This window comes from Brassica oleracea, chromosome C4, assembly GCF_000695525.1.
Source record: "Brassica oleracea var. oleracea cultivar TO1000 chromosome C4, BOL, whole genome shotgun sequence".
In the NCBI taxonomy this organism is placed as follows: Eukaryota; Viridiplantae; Streptophyta; class Magnoliopsida; order Brassicales; family Brassicaceae; genus Brassica; species Brassica oleracea.
Window position 1 is genome coordinate 40,457,307 of NC_027751.1, and position 16,245 is coordinate 40,473,551.

Sequence of the window (16,245 nt, forward strand, 5' to 3'; positions counted from 1 at the left end):
ATCAAGGGGGAGTGTTATAAATTAAGCATTGAAATGATCATCCACTTCTTTACCAAACTCAAGCACTATGATCATCCACTCCTTTACCAACTCAAGCACTATGATCATCTACTCATCAAACACTATGATCACCCACTCATTTACCAAATTAAGCACCATCTTTGTTATTTTATGTATTGTTGTTCACTATAAATACCATCACTCATCTCACTCTTTTGTACACCATAAACAAGAACAAGAGTTTATAATCAAAGAACCATTACATCTTCTTCTTCCTTCCTTATAATAAACTCTCTCCCTTATACTAGTGTTATTTGCTTCCTACGGGTATTAAATTCTACTCTTATTTAAATTTCTCGATACTATAAATTATAAGTTATTTCTTAACATTTTGTACTTTTTCGTATGGGCCCATTTGGAGTCTCGCTTTTATCTCAAAACATGTACTACGTCGAACCTTGTGACATAGTCCTCGTGACATAGTCCGATAGACACCCAACGTACTACCATTAGGCCCACAAGGCCACAAGCCATCGTGTAGTACTAGTGTACTCTGTTTGAAATGAAATTGAGACCTTCCATTGGAATAAGTACAAACAAATTACATAGAAAACCCTTTGCTTTGGAAACCGGCGAGAGTGAAGTACCATGAGTTCGAAACTCAATCAAACCGGCGACAGAGGTATCAAGAAAACTATTTTAAATGAGTTTAAATGAATTCTTAAAAGTTCTAACTAACTCATTTCTAACTAATTCTTAAAAGTTCTAACTAACTATTCAAATGAGTGTATCCCATTTGAGAAACTTTCACATGTGTTTTCCAACTTTATTGAAAAACTATTATATTCATATAAATTGTGAGATACTTCTCTTTAAAAAACTAGTACTAACTATTGAAGGTCCAGATGGAAAAGATAGTTGCGCTTTTAAAACAGTGGAAAATGAAAAATTTTGTGATATTTATGATTAGTGGACTAAAATAGATTTAAACACAATGAATATAGATGACAGTGTGAGAGTTAGAGCATCATTAATGGTAAAGATGTAGAAAAAGGATTCTCAATAATATATATAATAGTATTTTAATATTGTTTAATTATATGATTTAAATTAATTAGATAAGAAAAAACTAAACCAATAAAAATGGAATACTTGGCACTTGGATATCAAGAATTCTTAAAAGTTCTAAAAGGAGGATCGATGCTTAACTATTCAAATGAGTGTATCCAATTTGAGAAACTTTCACATGTGTTTTCCAACTTTATTGAAAAACTATTATATTCATATAAATTGTGAGATACTTCTCTTTAAAAAACTAGTACTAACTATTGAAGGTCCAGACGGAAAAGATAGTTGCGTTTTTAAAACAGTTGAAAATGAAAATATTTTGTGATATTTATGATTAGTGGACTAAAATAGATTTAAACACAATGAATATAGATGACAGTGTGAGAGTTAGAGCACCATTAATGGTAAAGATGTAGAAAAAGGATTCTCAATAATAATATATAATAGTACTTTAATATTGTTTAATTATATGATTTAAATTAATTAGATAATAGAAAACTAAACCAATAAAAATGGAATACTTGGCACTTGGATATCAAGAAGAATTCTTAAAAGTTCTAAAAGGAGGATCGATACTTAACTATTCATGTGTTTCCTATTTATTTTTATTTTTTATTTCCCAGATATCTTTTTAAACAGCATAATTAGAAATGCTCTTATATTTATTTAAAGTCTAACAGAGATTAAACACAATGAATAAAAATAAAGTCTGAGAGCATGTGCAATGGAGATCTCTCAAACAGAATATCTCACAATTTATATCAATAAATAAATAGAATTTTTTTCAATAAAATTGAAAAACTCATGTGAGTGTCTCTCATTTGAGAAACTTTAACATGTGTTTTCCAAATTTATTGAAAAGCTTTCCATTTACATTTTCATATAAATTTTGTGATATTTCTCTTAAGAACTTCTTATTATTGATGGTCTGAGAATTTGCAAAAATAATTAAAAATGAATTTTTTTTTTGATATTTATGATTAGTGTATTAAAACATGAAATAGCGATTAAAACTAAATCAACAGTTAAAATATATTATTTAATTATAAAGTATCAATCATTATAAATAGTAAATATAAAATATTATTAATTATAATTAATAATGAGAAGACTATGTATATAAAACTTGTATTTATTTTTTAATAATACTTTAGATGTAATCATTATTTTAATAGAGAAACTAGATCATGATCCGCACATCCGTGCAAGTTTTTTTTTCTTATACTAAACATGTTAGTTTATATAACAAAATTGACAATTCTCTCAAAAAACCATTTTTATTTTATTTTTCTCGCAAAATAGCCATTAAGGAAAAAATGATCAAAATAGCTTATTTTGTCCTTTTTCTTTTGAAAATTTTAATATTTATTTTTTATGTTTTAAAATTTAAAATTATATCTTCGAAACTCTACCCCTTAACTATAAATCCTAAGTCTAGATTAGTTAACTCTATGGTATAAACGTATTTTTACTTTTTAATAAACTTATTTTGGTCATTTTCTTCGAGAGCTGTTTTGTGAAAATAAACTAAAAATGATTATCCTAGGGAATATCTCAAACAAAATTTATCACTAAATTAATGTAATTTATATGTATTGTATAACTCTATAATGCCTATATTTAAGTGGCTTATATTGTTATTACTATAAATTTTTGTAACAAAATTTATTTTGAGAAAATTATTATGCAAAAATACTAATTTACATAATTTAAATTTTATTTCTAAGTTAGAAATGTATATGGAAGTTAAATTAAATTGGACCTACATAATAGAGAAAAAATATTTTGAGATATTTTTAAAACCACAAAATTATTTTTTAAAAAGAAACTATAATATATTGTACATGAAAAATAGTTTTGTAGTAAAAATCATATTTGAAAAATTGTTTGAAATACACAAAGTTGGATGATGTTTTATTTTATTTTATTTGAAATAGAAATGCTTTTTTCTTTCTATCAAAATGTTTATAAGATCTTTATAGAATGTATTTCCAAAAATTAATTAATTTAAATTTTTATTATCATTAAAATATAATTAAAAATATTTATATGGTTTTAGTTTTCGTTCATAAAGCAAAAATCAATTTAATTTGAAATTATTATAATATTTTATGATAGTTAAAATTTGAATTAATTATTTTTCGAAAATAAAATTTAAAATGATTTTGAAAAGATTTTCTTAGATTTTTCTTAAAAAATATTTATTTGTATTTTAAATAAAAGATAAAGATATTAAAAGATACGATGATTGAATTATGTAAAATTTGATAAACATTCTAGAGGATGATCCATTTTAAAATATCACATATGAAAGAAGTGATGACTTTTGTTTTAATAGTATCGATGTTTATTTTGTGGAGATATAATATTAAAATAATTTAGTTTATTATATTTATTTAGTGACTGAGGGAAAAATGATCAAGGCAGTTTTGATTTAAAAGTCTTTTAAATATAAAACTATGATATATGATTAGTGAATATCAACTAGAAATTGCAAATTGATTCATATATTTTTATAACTATAATAATAAAAATTATCTTTTAAAAATGTTAGATATATATATATATATATATATGGAATCGAGAAAACTAATGAATTCCTGTATGTGAATTTTCAATTATGCATGTATAAATGATTGTACTTTAAAATGTATTATTGTGATTAGACCTGGGCATTTCGGGTATCAGTTCGGTTCGGGTAGTTCGGATAGGGGTTAGAGGATCCATTTACTACTTGACCTATTTTCGGTTCGGTTCAGTTCGGATAGTTTCGGGTTCAGTTCGGATAGTAAATGTAGGAACCGAAAAATACTCGGAAAGAATTCGGTTATCATTTGGATCCGGTTCGGATTCGGATAGTTCGGGTTGTTCGGATAATTTGGATAAAATATCGGTTATTTAGGAAAAACAACAAATAATTAGGATGATTTAGATGAAAAAAATTGGATATTTCGGATAAAACTATTCTAATAGTTTCGGATACTTTCGGGTAGTTCAGATACTTTATAATAATTTAGTTATCCTCAACTATTTTCAGATACTTTTAATAGAATTTTAAATTAAAAATATATATTAGTTATGTTATATGTATATATAATTAATATTTTTATATATTCGGGTACCTGTTCGGTTCTCGGTTCGGTTCCGGTTCGGTTCAGTTATTTCAGATATAAAAATATAGGAACCGTTCGGATATTTGAGGGTATTGGTCCGATTCCGGTTTCGGATATTTCGGTTCGATTCCGGTACGGTTCTTCGGTTCCGGTTATTTTGCGAGGGCTAATTATGATTCCATTTATATACACTAAAGATTCTCATGCCCTTGCAAATATTCTTATTTGTTAGTTATTTTCCCCATCTCACCTAATACTTTTATTTTCTTGATATGTTTTTTTTTTTTTAATAATAAAAGTTGCGAATAAAAAAAAGGGAGCTACGGTCTTCTAGCGAACTCCTGTCATTCGTTTCTCTCTTCTTCTTCTTCTTCTTCTTCTTCTACTCATCACTTTTCTTATCTCTCTCTCTCTCTCGCGTACGCACAGCTCTTCCTTGTCCCGTCGACCATTTGATTAATAAGGTACGATTCTCCAACGACAGAGAACTCTGTGTGTTCGATTCGCTCCTCTCCGATTGAAACCATCCCGCAAAGGGCAAACTTGTGGCTCGGATTTGCCTTTATCGTTAGTGGATGAAGAAATCGAAATTGGGATTCTTATTCTGCCTTTCGGATTTGAAGCTCAATGTTTGTGGTTGTTGAGGATGCGAATGCTCTTTATTCCTCTCTCTCTCTGTATTGCATATGATTGGGTTTAGCACTTAGCACTACTATTCATCATTTTGAACCTGAAAGTTACTTAATTTGTGGTTGCAGGGAGAGTTGTATTGATTGATTGAGCTAAAAGAAAATGGCTTCCATACAATTTGGGAGTACATGTGTTGCTCAATGGAGTATCCGTCCTCATTTTGCTGTCAGAGCTTATCATCCTAGCAGCGGACTCCAGTCATCAACCCGCCGACAAAAGTATTGATTTTTATTTCTGTTAAAATGTCTCTCTCGTCTGGATTATGTTATTGAAAGTAGTTTGATTTGTTTACACTGCACATCTTAAGATTAGACTTGGTTCCTTGGCCAATGAATGAGACAGAAAAGATGAGTTTCTTGGAAGAGTTGTATATCTGAAATAACATTAAAAATGTTTTGGTTTGATTACCTTTTGCCAGTTCCATGAGGAGCCGAATAAACTGTTTGGGAGCTTCAAGGTCGAGTATGTTCTCACACGGCTCCTTGCCCCTAGTGTTCATGACCGGAATGTCTAGAAATATGCATCCTCGGAGAGGTTCTCGCTTCATTGTTAGAGCTGATGCAGTACGTGTCCCTGTTTTTCTACCCTTTGCAGAAATGTGTATGTATGTATATCTTAGATCTAACGTTTATGATCCCCATTCTTTTATTCTAGGATTACTATTCGGTCCTTGGAGTTTCGAAAAATGCAACCAAATCTGAGATTAAAAGCGGTACGCTTCCTTTTTCTTCTTCTGACTGTTGGAAAAAATCCCTTGTATATGTGTTCCATGCATGATCAAAGCTGTGGTCTAAAAATTCTTCTCCTTGTGTTTCTTTGTTTTGTTATGACGTTTACTCACTCCTTCCTCCTTGCTCTTGTTCCAGCTTATCGGAAGCTTGCTAGGAATTACCATCCGGATGTGAACAAGTAAGTGAAATTCAAGTATAGTATAAGAACTTTGTAGCCAAATGTAAGATATGCTAGGTTGGGAAAACCTGCAACCTTAATAACTCATTAGCGAACAAAAATATGAAATGCTTAGAAACTGCTTATTTTCATTCAAGGCTGAGGATACTTGTAAGTTGGAAAATTGTCACCCTCTTGTTTACGAGTTTTACAATGTGCTTCCAGGGAACCTGGTGCAGAAGAGAAATTCAAAGAAATAAGTAATGCATATGAGGTGAACTAAAACACAACTTCTCTCTTCTCTCTATTATGAAAGTTCAAACTTCTGGAGATACTTTTTATTTAGCCTTTTGAAGTTTCTGTTGACGAAAGAACAAAATATTATTTTGGGTCTACAGGTCTTATCAGATGATGAAAAGAAATCTCTTTACGATAGGTTCGGTGAGGCCGGAGTCAAAGGCGCTGGTGGAATGGGAGGCATGGGGGTACGTTTTTCAAAACAAAAGATATACATTTTAATCTTCAACCAACCAGCTCTCTGATCACTTGCTGGTTTGGTTTCCATAGGACTTTAGCAACCCGTTCGATCTATTCGAGTCGTTATTCGAAGGCATGGGTGGGATGGGAGGTGGTGGTGGGATGGGCAGAGGTTCAAGAAGCAGAGCCGTAGACGGTCAAGACGAGTATTACTCCCTTATCTTGAACTTCAAAGAAGCAGTTTTCGGGATGGAGAAGGAGATAGAGATAACCCGCCTCGAGAGCTGCGGGACTTGCGAAGGCTCAGGCGCAAAACCAGGAACCAAACCTACCAAATGCACAACCTGCGGGGGTCAAGGCCAAGTGGTTTCGTCAGCAAGAACTCCTCTCGGTGTATTCCAACAAGTCATGACCTGCTCCTCCTGTAACGGCACCGGAGAGATCTCCACGCCGTGCGGTACTTGCTCTGGAGACGGACGCGTGAGGAAGACCAAGCGGATTAGTCTCAAAGTACCAGCCGGGGTTGATTCCGGTAGCCGGTTGAGAGTGAGAGGAGAAGGCAATGCAGGGAAGAAAGGCGGGTCACCGGGAGATCTTTTTGTTGTCATAGAGGTTATACCAGACCCGGTTCTGAAACGGGAGGATACTAATATTCTCTACACTTGCAAGATATCGTATATAGACGCTATCTTAGGGACGACACTGAAGGTTCCAACGGTGGATGGGACTGTGGATTTGAAAGTACCGGCGGGGACGCAGCCGGGGACGACGCTGGTGATGGCGAAAAAGGGAGTTCCGGTGTTGAACAAGAGTAACATGAGAGGGGATCAGCTGGTGAGAGTGCAAGTGGAGATACCAAAGAGGTTGAGCAAAGAGGAGAAGAAGCTTATTGAGGAGCTTGCTGATATGAGCAAGAACAAGACTGCTAATAGCAGCACTAGTGTTAGATGAGAAAAAAAAGAAAGTTTTTGACATTTGGAAATATGAATCTAATATATGAATATGAATACACATTGTTCTTGCTCTGTCCGTATGCTTATGATGGTTGGAATGACTCTTGCAAAGAGGAAGTAAAGGGATGATGAAAGATGATCATTGTTGTTGTCGTGAAGGGAAATTGAACATCTTTAGGAGTTTTTTTTGTTCTTCAGAGTTTTAAATTTAAAGTATATATCAAAACTGTTTGGGTATATTTGAAATTTTATTACTGATTGGCTCATACGAACTCTCGACCTCAGGAGTGTGAATTTCGTTTTCCAAAAAGCGTGAAAAAAATAATTGGGGTGAGAGAGGCTCGAACTCTCGACCTCCGGATCACTCAGTAGCTATGAGACCGACGCGCTAACCAACTGCGCCACCACCCCTTTTTGAAGACTCATATCACAAAAGCTTTATATTCATAAATATGTCTATAGAGATTTAAGGTACGATTCACATTCCTCACCTCTTTAAAATTCTGTGTTGAACTCTTGTCAATACAACTAGGGTTTTCTAAGGAAAGGTATAACCTTTATGTTGTGGTGTGCACTGCTTATTTTCTATGAAAGCTTGGTTTGAAGTATGTGTTGGTTCCACCAATATTGTTTTTTTGACGATGCCAATGTTGTATATTGCATATGAAAGATTGTTTTTTTATTTCTTTCTATTTGATTAAAGAAATAGGTTAGTATTTGATTCATGATATGTTTGTGCATTGGTAGAGTAAGAAAGACAGATTACTTAATTGTGTTGCAATGCAGGGAGTGTATTGAGCTAAAATGGGTGTAACACAATTTAGAAGTAGTCAATTTGCAGTGAGAGCATATCATCCCAGCAGAATCAAGCAAACGTAGGTTCTCTAAAGTTCTTGATCAAAAAAAATGGCCACTGGAATCTAGTGGCATTACTAATCAAGTTTTTGGAAAGAGTATCTCAAAGTTTCTTTTTTTTGTTTTTTTTTGCCAGTTCCATGAGGAGCCAAATCAATTGTTTGGGAGCTTCAAGGTCGAGTATGTTCTCACATGGTTCCTTGTCCATGGCCGGAACGTCTAGAAATATGCAGAGTCACAGAGCGAATACGTTTGATTTCTTATTTGGTAGAGACAATACAGTGAGTGTCCCTATTTTTTTCTACCCTTTTACAGAGAATGTTACCTTGCCTTACATCACTACTTTTTTTTTTATGCCTAGGATTACTATTCCCTTCTTGGAGTTTCAGAACATTCTACCCCATCTGAGCTTAAAAAAGGTATATATGATCAAACCCCTCTGTGATGACTTGGTACTACACTTTTTGGTATGACATTGATTTGTTCTTACTCTTGTTTAAAAGCTTACCGGAGACTGGCTAAGACATACCATCCAGATGTGAACAAGTAAGCCTCCATCTTATGAAAGGTCCAAATGTTTTATATAAAGAATCTTAAGCTTGCAGGGATCCTGATGCAGCAGATAAATTCATAGAAATAAATAATGCATATGAGGTCAAATGAACCCTTTACTCCCTTTGTTCTAGAGATGCTTTTTTTCTGTTGACTAAAAGAAGCAAAGCTTTTTTTTTTGTGGTTGGTGCAGGTGTTGTTAGATGAAATGAAAGCTGTTGACGATATTTGTGAGGATGAAGTCTTAATACCCATCAAGAGGACTTGTTACGATTGGTATTCTCTAAAGACTCTTATGGCCAAATGCACCACTTGCGGCGGGCAAGGTCATGTGTACACATCAGTGAAAACTCCTCTTGGTATGAAGCAAGAAGCCCTGACTTGCTCCTCCTGTAATGGCACTGGCCATGTCTTTGATCTTCGAACATCTGACATCTCTTGAAGGCTTTAGTAGGCTCGTCTGTTTAGAACTTAACTATTTAGTGACTAATGCATAAGTATTTATTTGACCAGTTCCTAAGCTCCAATGCGTCTTCTTTCAAAATAGAAAGGCAAAAATAGTAGAGATGGGGGTGAGAGAAGTTCGAACTCTCGACCTCAGGATCACTCAGTAACAATCGTGTGATGTGAACAAATTACACTACAATAAACCAAAAGATCTAACATGAGGGAACACACAGAACACTTGTTAGGATGTAGTACCACCTCCATCCGACATAAGAGATGCCGCAGCCGCAACTCAACTCCCGTAGATATGAAGGGTTTCGACAAGTGCACAAGCCTGAAGGAAGCAAGGGGGATGAATCAGATAAAGGACACAGACTATCATGAGTAAAATAAAATAGATTACAAAATATTACGGCGCCAGAAATTCACAGAAAGATGAAACCGGAGCTGAAACTTCACCGTAGTTCCAGATCGGGTGATCACGGTCTAGTTTTCGAGGTTGATGAAGATTGCAGAAGCGAAGAACAACGTGATGGGTCAGTTTCACAATGCTCTCTACTTAGGAGATGTTAAAGAGCGTGTTAAGATACTGGAGAAGGCTGGTCATTTGCCTCTAGCGTATATCACGGCTTCGGTTCATGGTTTAAATGACGTTGCTGAGAGACTAGCAACTGAACTAGGAGACAACATGCCCGTATTGCCTGAAGGGAAAACTCCGCCGCTTCTAATGCCACCGTCTCCCGTCATGTGTGGTGGTGATTGGCCTCTTATAGAGTGGTGAAAGGATTATTTGAAAGTGCAGGCAGAGGAGGGGCTGTTGATGGCGATTGGGGTGACATGGTCGGTGTTGATGGAATGGAGAACAGAGGCATGTGGAAGCAGAAAAAGCAGACGAAGAGCTCCCACCAGAGCTTGACACTCCTAAAGTCTAATGCCAAGGCACGTTCAACCTATCTTTGACACTGCAATGCGTCTGGTCCACAGATTGTATGTTCTCCTGATGAATGTGAGATAACCTTTGTATATAAAATGGTTGAAACCTTCCTGTAACTGCACTGTATAGCAATACTCTGGGGGCTTTAGTAGGCTCCTCTGTTTGGAATTTATTTATTAGTGACTAATGCATAAGAATTATTTGACCAGTTCCAAAACTCCAATGTCTCTTCTTTCAAAATACAAAAGGCCAAAATAGTAGAAATGGGGTGAGACAGGTTCGAACTCTAGACCTCAGGGTCCCTCACTATCCCATTGTGTGATGTGAACAAAATAAACTATATTAAACCAAAAGATCTAACACACTTCTCATAATGTAGTACCACCTCCATCCGACATAAGAGATGCAGCAGCCGCAGCAGCGGTCGGCACAACTCCCGTAGAGATGAAGGGTTTCGACAAGTGCACAAGCCTGAAACAAAACAAAGGGAGACGGATCAGATCATACACAAGGCTATATATCTATAATAAATGAGTCTAACAAAAAAAAAAAAAAAATCTTACGGGGCGAGAAATTCACAGAAGGAAGAAACCGCAGCTGCAACTTCACTGTAATTCTCAGGCGTTGCTGGAGCTGTGACAACAACAATCTGCATCCCAGGAGTTACAGGGACAGCCTCATCTATGGCATGAATCTTAGGCATCTTGTTCACCGAAGACACAGAGACGCTTATGTGCGCTGTCCGTTGGAAATGGAAAGCGAAACCAACTTTGAGAAGCTCGTGGTCTAGTTTGTAACCGAGGGAGTAGAACATACGCAAGGCGTTCTTGCTGACTTTACTTTCGATCATGGTTCTCACCAAAACAGAGATCTGATCAGCTCCTGCACCTCGCAACGCACCACCAACATGTTTAACCGTCCATGTGGGCTCTGGTTGTTGGTCAAGGTCACATAGAAGCCTCACTTCTGAAGATACAACTCCTGAAAAAGGTGAGGAAGATTCATAATCAGATCATATTTGATTGACTGATGTTAAGTATCGAATTTGTAAGAGGAATGTACCAAGATTTGGGACGCTTTTCAAAGTTAGCTCATGAACTCTCAAGCGTTCGCGTTGAACACCACAGAGACCTTGAAGAAGGATCTCCAGAGCTTCAACATGCTGAACCATTGACCAAGAAAACATCAAAATCTAAGTACCCATACCCAACCAAAGGTTAAAAACTTTACAAAACTAAATGGGTTCTTCTTCATGAACATTCGAACCTGTGTCTCAATGATTCCTTGAACTACACACTCCATTGGATTGTTGTTTCTTCAGTTCTTACAAAACCTTCTGCACAATTTATCACCCAGAAAGTAAAAAACTTTCAATTGAAGCAACGAAAAGTATCCACAACAGAACAAATCTGATAGCGAAATTAATCCCCAGACTCTGAATTTCTTCGTTCGTCGTCAAAGAGAATTGGGGGATTTTACGCCCAGATATAATTCGAGTTACAAGGAATTATTTTCACGGTCTATATACAACGTTTAGATGGATTAAATAAAAAGGCCTATTAGCTCAGTTGGTTAGAGCGTCGTGCTAATAACGCGAAGGTCACAGAATCAAACCGAATTCGATCCGAAAAAGTAGTAGCAAACCCAAACCGAAATTGATTAAATATTCAAACGGGTTCAAAATTTTTGTATTTAGAGAACCAAAACCGAATCTGATCCGAACCGAAGTATTTCAGATACCCAAATGTATCCGAAATAGATTTATATACCTAAATATATTAATTATTTTTAGATTTAATGTATATTACAAACATCCAAAATATTTAAAATATTTTTAAGTTGTCTAAAATACTTGAAATATATACAAATAGTCAAAAATAAATATTTAAAATAGCTAAAATATACTCAAAACACCAAAATACTTGAAATATCTATTAATTCCCTATCAAAATATTCAAACAAACCAATTTATATGTTAAGTTTAGGTATTTTAACATATTATTCAAATTTATATGCAATATATTATTTTATTTATATATTTTGAGAAATTCAAAGTATATAATGAATTTTAAAATTTTAAAAATAATTTAAATGAGTTATCCAAGCCCGAACTAAACCCGCAAAGATCCGAACCCGAACCGAAATTTAGAAATACCCGAATGGGACTAAAATCTTTGACCCCGAAACCCAAAACCCAAATAGATCTGAACCAAACCCGAATGGATATCCGATGCCCACCCCATGTTTCTCTCGTAAGCCGGCGTCGGCCATATAAATTAAAATAAACATTTATTTTTTGGGAAAATGGTCATTTAAATCATGAACTTTCTAATTTGGTTGGAAAAAAAATGAACTTTACCGTGGACCATTTAAAACATCAATTTATCGTGACTAGGAATATAAGGCCTCAACTAAGTTTGACGAAACCAATTTTAATATGTCGTTAAAATGGTTAACATATTGAGTTAACGGGGTTAATCTCTGTCTCCACTCTCTGTTAAATTCATACGACGTCGTTTTGGAATTTTAAAAAAATTGGTGTTTAAAAGAATCGAACATGAGAATAGTTAAATATTATTATACCTCTAAATCATCTTCTCTCGAACTAAACCCCTAATTCGTTTATGGCTTGTGACAAATTCGGCTTCTAAAAGTTATAACTTGGTAGGAATTGGAAACTACAAATCGTGAACTTGAACCTAATCATCGTCTCCCATCCTAAATCCCTAAATTGATTTTGCTAGGTTTTAAGAATAAATAATTTGGGGTTTATTAGACTCATAAATGAATTATGTTTCTTAGACTCATAAACAAGTATTTCGTTTTATAAACTGGACCGACAGATGATAAACTGGAGAATAAGTAATTCGTTTTACTTGTTTCGTTTTATAAACAAGTAATGAGAAGATGATTTGGAGATATAATAATATTAACTGTTAGTAGTTATACTTGTCAATAGAATCATAAGTGGTCTAGTTGTTTATGTTTGTGACAAGGGAAACTTTGGTCTCATGTTCTCGATTCCTTTGAACACTAATTTTTAAAAAATTCCAAAACGTTGTCATATGAATTTAACAGATAGTAGAGACAGAGATTAACCCCGTTAACCAGTGTTTTTAAAACCAGACCGAAAGCTGAACCGAATATTTTTTGGGTTACAGTTTAATATGATTCTACAAGGTCAAACCTGGTTCAATAATCTGGTTTAATATAATTTTAGTATATAGATTTAAAAGTAATGTTAGTAAATATGATACATAATTAAAATATAAATAAATTTAAAACATAAAATATTATAAATATAAACTAGTTTTATGTTTATATGGATTGTTTAGAGATTTTTGATAGTTTTAATGGTTTTTATCAGTTTAATAACTCTAAAATCTAATCTTGCTACGTAACCGGTTCATGGTCGAATCAATTTTTATCAGTTTAATAACTCTAAAATCTAATCTGGCTACGTAACTGGTTCATGGTCGAATCAATTATTAGACCCAATCTGGCTATGTAATTGGTTCATGGTCGAACCCGGTTCAACCACCGGGTCGGTCTGGTTTTAAAAACACTGCCGTTAACTTAATCTGTTAACCATTTTAACAGCGTATTAAAATTGGCTTCGTCAAACTTAGTTGAAGTTTTAAATTGCTAGTCACGATAAATTGATGTTTTAAATGGTCTATGGTAAAGTTTATGTTTTTTTTCAACCAAATTAGTAAGTTCATGGTTTAAATCTGTTCAATAGTCTTTGTATAAATAATTATTTTAAATTGCAGGTGCAGTTTTCCCTTTCATCCAACCAAAAGCAGATTCATAGTTTTTTTCTATAGAATTTTTTCTCAATAGTGGATCTGTAAAGGATCAGTTTTAGGGTTTTTAAAAACTAAAGTTAACACTGTGGGTCTTATGTTCCATCATTCCTCTAGCATTCCAATCATAACCATGCCCTGGCATACCAACCAATGGCGATCCAATTCATAATTTTGTTAGGGCGATGATGAAACAAGTTTCTCATATACCCAAGGAAGAATATGACATGACACTACTATCAGTTGAGTGTTTGCCCATGATCGCTCTTTGTAATTAGAGAAAAAAACAAAACGATAAAGTAGCAAATCAACATTGATATGGTACTGTTAAAATTTAAGTATAGGAAAAAAACGACAAAAGTTAAAATAGTTTTTCCATTATATGAATAACTAAATTCCAATTAGCAACTCCTAAATCAGTATGTACTAGACCCACTATATATACTCGAATGTGTACAAACATTTCAATGTGAAATGTATTCTTGGGTGGACTTGTGGGTAATGGGTGGTGTTTCTACTCACCAAAGCACACCAAGTGTTGGACCATTTCTCCCGATCAATTCTTTTATAAGAATTATTGTTCAAATCTGTTAAAAATGAATATGATCGGTAACAGATATGTGCGTCTTTTCTTTTTTTTTTTTTTTTTGTTGAAATTGCGATGCAAGAACGAACCAAGGTGGTATAGTGAAGAGGTCAAAAGAAATCTCCAAGGGGAAACAAAGACGGTATTTCTTAAATAAAGCTTTTCTTCCTTTGGTGTTCAAAAAAAAAAAGAAGCTTTTCTTCCTTTTTTTGAAACAAATATATAATTATTTTTGTCACGCGTAGACCCAAAGACAACTAGTTCATCTTACGTTAAATTATCCATCTTCGTACGTAAGTACTATATATATGGCCATATGGAGGCAGTTAGAAGCACAAACCTCGTACTCAATCAAGAGTTTCTACTTAGAAATAATTCTCGAGTTCTTTTTTTTTTTCTCAAAGGAAGAAGAAATCATGGATATTTCTTTGCTTCCAGTTTCGGAAGTTTTGAAGCTGTTAATTTCAGAGTTCAAGAAACTGAGGGACTTCAAAGACTTGTTCGAGACATTGGCCTCGACGACGCAGAGAATAGCTCCAATTATTGCGCAGATGGAGAAGGCCCAAAAAGTATTGGACCCTGCTAATAAAGACCTAGATGTTCTTAGCAAAACGATGCGAAGAGCTATAGAACTGGTTCGCGAGTGTCCACGCGGTATAACCGATAAAAGACGGTATACTAAAGAGATAGATTTAATCAATAAAAGTATTCTCACCTTCTGTCAGCGGGAGCGTAGGGACTCTCTTTTTCGAAGACTAGAAGAAACTCAAAGAACCTTATTTGATGAAGAAGAACAGCGGGTTTATTTGGAGAGTTTCAAGGATCATGTCAAACGAAAGCAAGTTCAGGTGGATCAACAGTTTGCTGAAGCTCTTCATGAGAGTCATGAAGGATCTTTCACTGCATGAAGATGATCAAGTGAATGACTCGGCCACTCAAGAAGCTCTTTTGCTTAGCCACCAGGAGGGACAAGCTGCCAAAAGGCGCGCAAGAGAGTTATTGGATGAGCAGATAGCATTTGGTTTGAGATATGAAGAAACAAAAAAGATAACTAACGGTTCATCTTCGTCCACTATTGCCCCACCGTATAAAAATGAACGGCTGGATCAAGTGAATGACTCAGAAGCTCTTTTGCTTAGCCACCAGGAGGAACAAGCTGCCAAAAGGCTCGCAAGAGAGTTATTGGATGAGCAGATAGCATTTGGTTTGAGATATGAAGAAACAAAAAAGATAACTAACGGTTCATCTTCGTCCACTACTGCCCCACTGTATAAAGATGAACGGCTGGATCAAGTGAATGACTCGGCCACTCAAGAAGCTCTTTTGCTTAGCCACCAGGAGGAACAAGCTGCCAAAAGGCTCGCAAGAGAGTTATTGGATGAGCAGATAGCATTTGGTTTGAGATATGAAGAAACAAAAAAGATAACTAACGGTTCATCTTCGTCCACTACTGCCCCACTGTATAAAGATGAACGGCTGGATCAAGTGAATGACTCGGCCACTCAAGAAGCTCTTTTGCTTAGCCACCAGGAGGAACAAGCTGCCAAAAGGCTCGCAAGAGAGTTATTGGATGAGCAGATAGCATTTGGTTTGAGATATGAAGAAACAAAAAAGATAACTAACGGTTCATCTTCGTCCACTACTGCCCCACTGTATAAAGATGAACGGCTGGATCAAGTGAATGACTCGGCCACTCAAGAAGCTCTTTTGCTTAGCCACCAGGAGGAACAAGCTGCCAAAAGGCTCGCAAGAGAGTTATTGGATGAGCAGATAGCATTTGGTTTGAGATATGAAGAAACAAAAAAGATAACTAACGGTTCATCTTCGTCCACTACTGCCCCACTGTATAAAGATGAACGGCTGGATCAAGTGAATG

General features: G+C 34.9%; 3 protein-coding genes and 1 non-coding gene across 4 annotated transcripts; 2 read left to right on the forward strand and 2 right to left on the reverse strand.

Annotated features, from left to right (window-relative positions):
* The first annotated feature begins 4,524 nt into the window (after positions 1–4,524).
* LOC106343014 (chaperone protein DnaJ-like) lies at positions 4,525–7,372 on the forward strand. Its single transcript, XM_013782112.1, has 8 exons — positions 4,525–4,645; positions 4,940–5,089; positions 5,290–5,434; positions 5,526–5,583; positions 5,738–5,780; positions 5,985–6,033; positions 6,158–6,244; positions 6,327–7,372. Exons 2-8 carry the CDS (start codon positions 4,974–4,976, stop codon positions 7,185–7,187), a joined length of 1,359 nt encoding a protein of 452 aa, XP_013637566.1. The 5' UTR covers positions 4,525–4,645; positions 4,940–4,973; the 3' UTR covers positions 7,188–7,372.
* Positions 7,373–7,515: 143 nt separating this feature from the next.
* TRNAM-CAU lies at positions 7,516–7,600 on the reverse strand. Its single transcript is given in 2 exon segments — positions 7,516–7,551; positions 7,563–7,600. It is a non-coding gene; the product is annotated as a tRNA-Met (tRNA).
* A 114-nt stretch (positions 7,601–7,714) lies between these two features.
* Positions 7,715–9,038, forward strand: LOC106341180 (chaperone protein DnaJ-like). Its single transcript, XM_013779993.1, has 7 exons — positions 7,715–7,737; positions 7,976–8,064; positions 8,181–8,325; positions 8,406–8,463; positions 8,548–8,590; positions 8,650–8,698; positions 8,790–9,038. Exons 2-7 carry the CDS (start codon positions 7,994–7,996, stop codon positions 9,036–9,038), a joined length of 615 nt encoding a protein of 204 aa, XP_013635447.1. The 5' UTR covers positions 7,715–7,737; positions 7,976–7,993.
* Positions 9,039–10,177: 1,139 nt separating this feature from the next.
* Positions 10,178–11,474, reverse strand: LOC106339794 (mediator of RNA polymerase II transcription subunit 18). Its single transcript, XM_013778667.1, has 4 exons — positions 11,244–11,474; positions 11,040–11,139; positions 10,541–10,958; positions 10,178–10,448 (listed from the first exon to the last, which is right to left on the reverse strand). Exons 1-4 carry the CDS (start codon positions 11,277–11,279, stop codon positions 10,346–10,348), a joined length of 657 nt encoding a protein of 218 aa, XP_013634121.1. The 5' UTR covers positions 11,280–11,474; the 3' UTR covers positions 10,178–10,345.
* Positions 11,475–16,245: the final 4,771 nt, after the last annotated feature.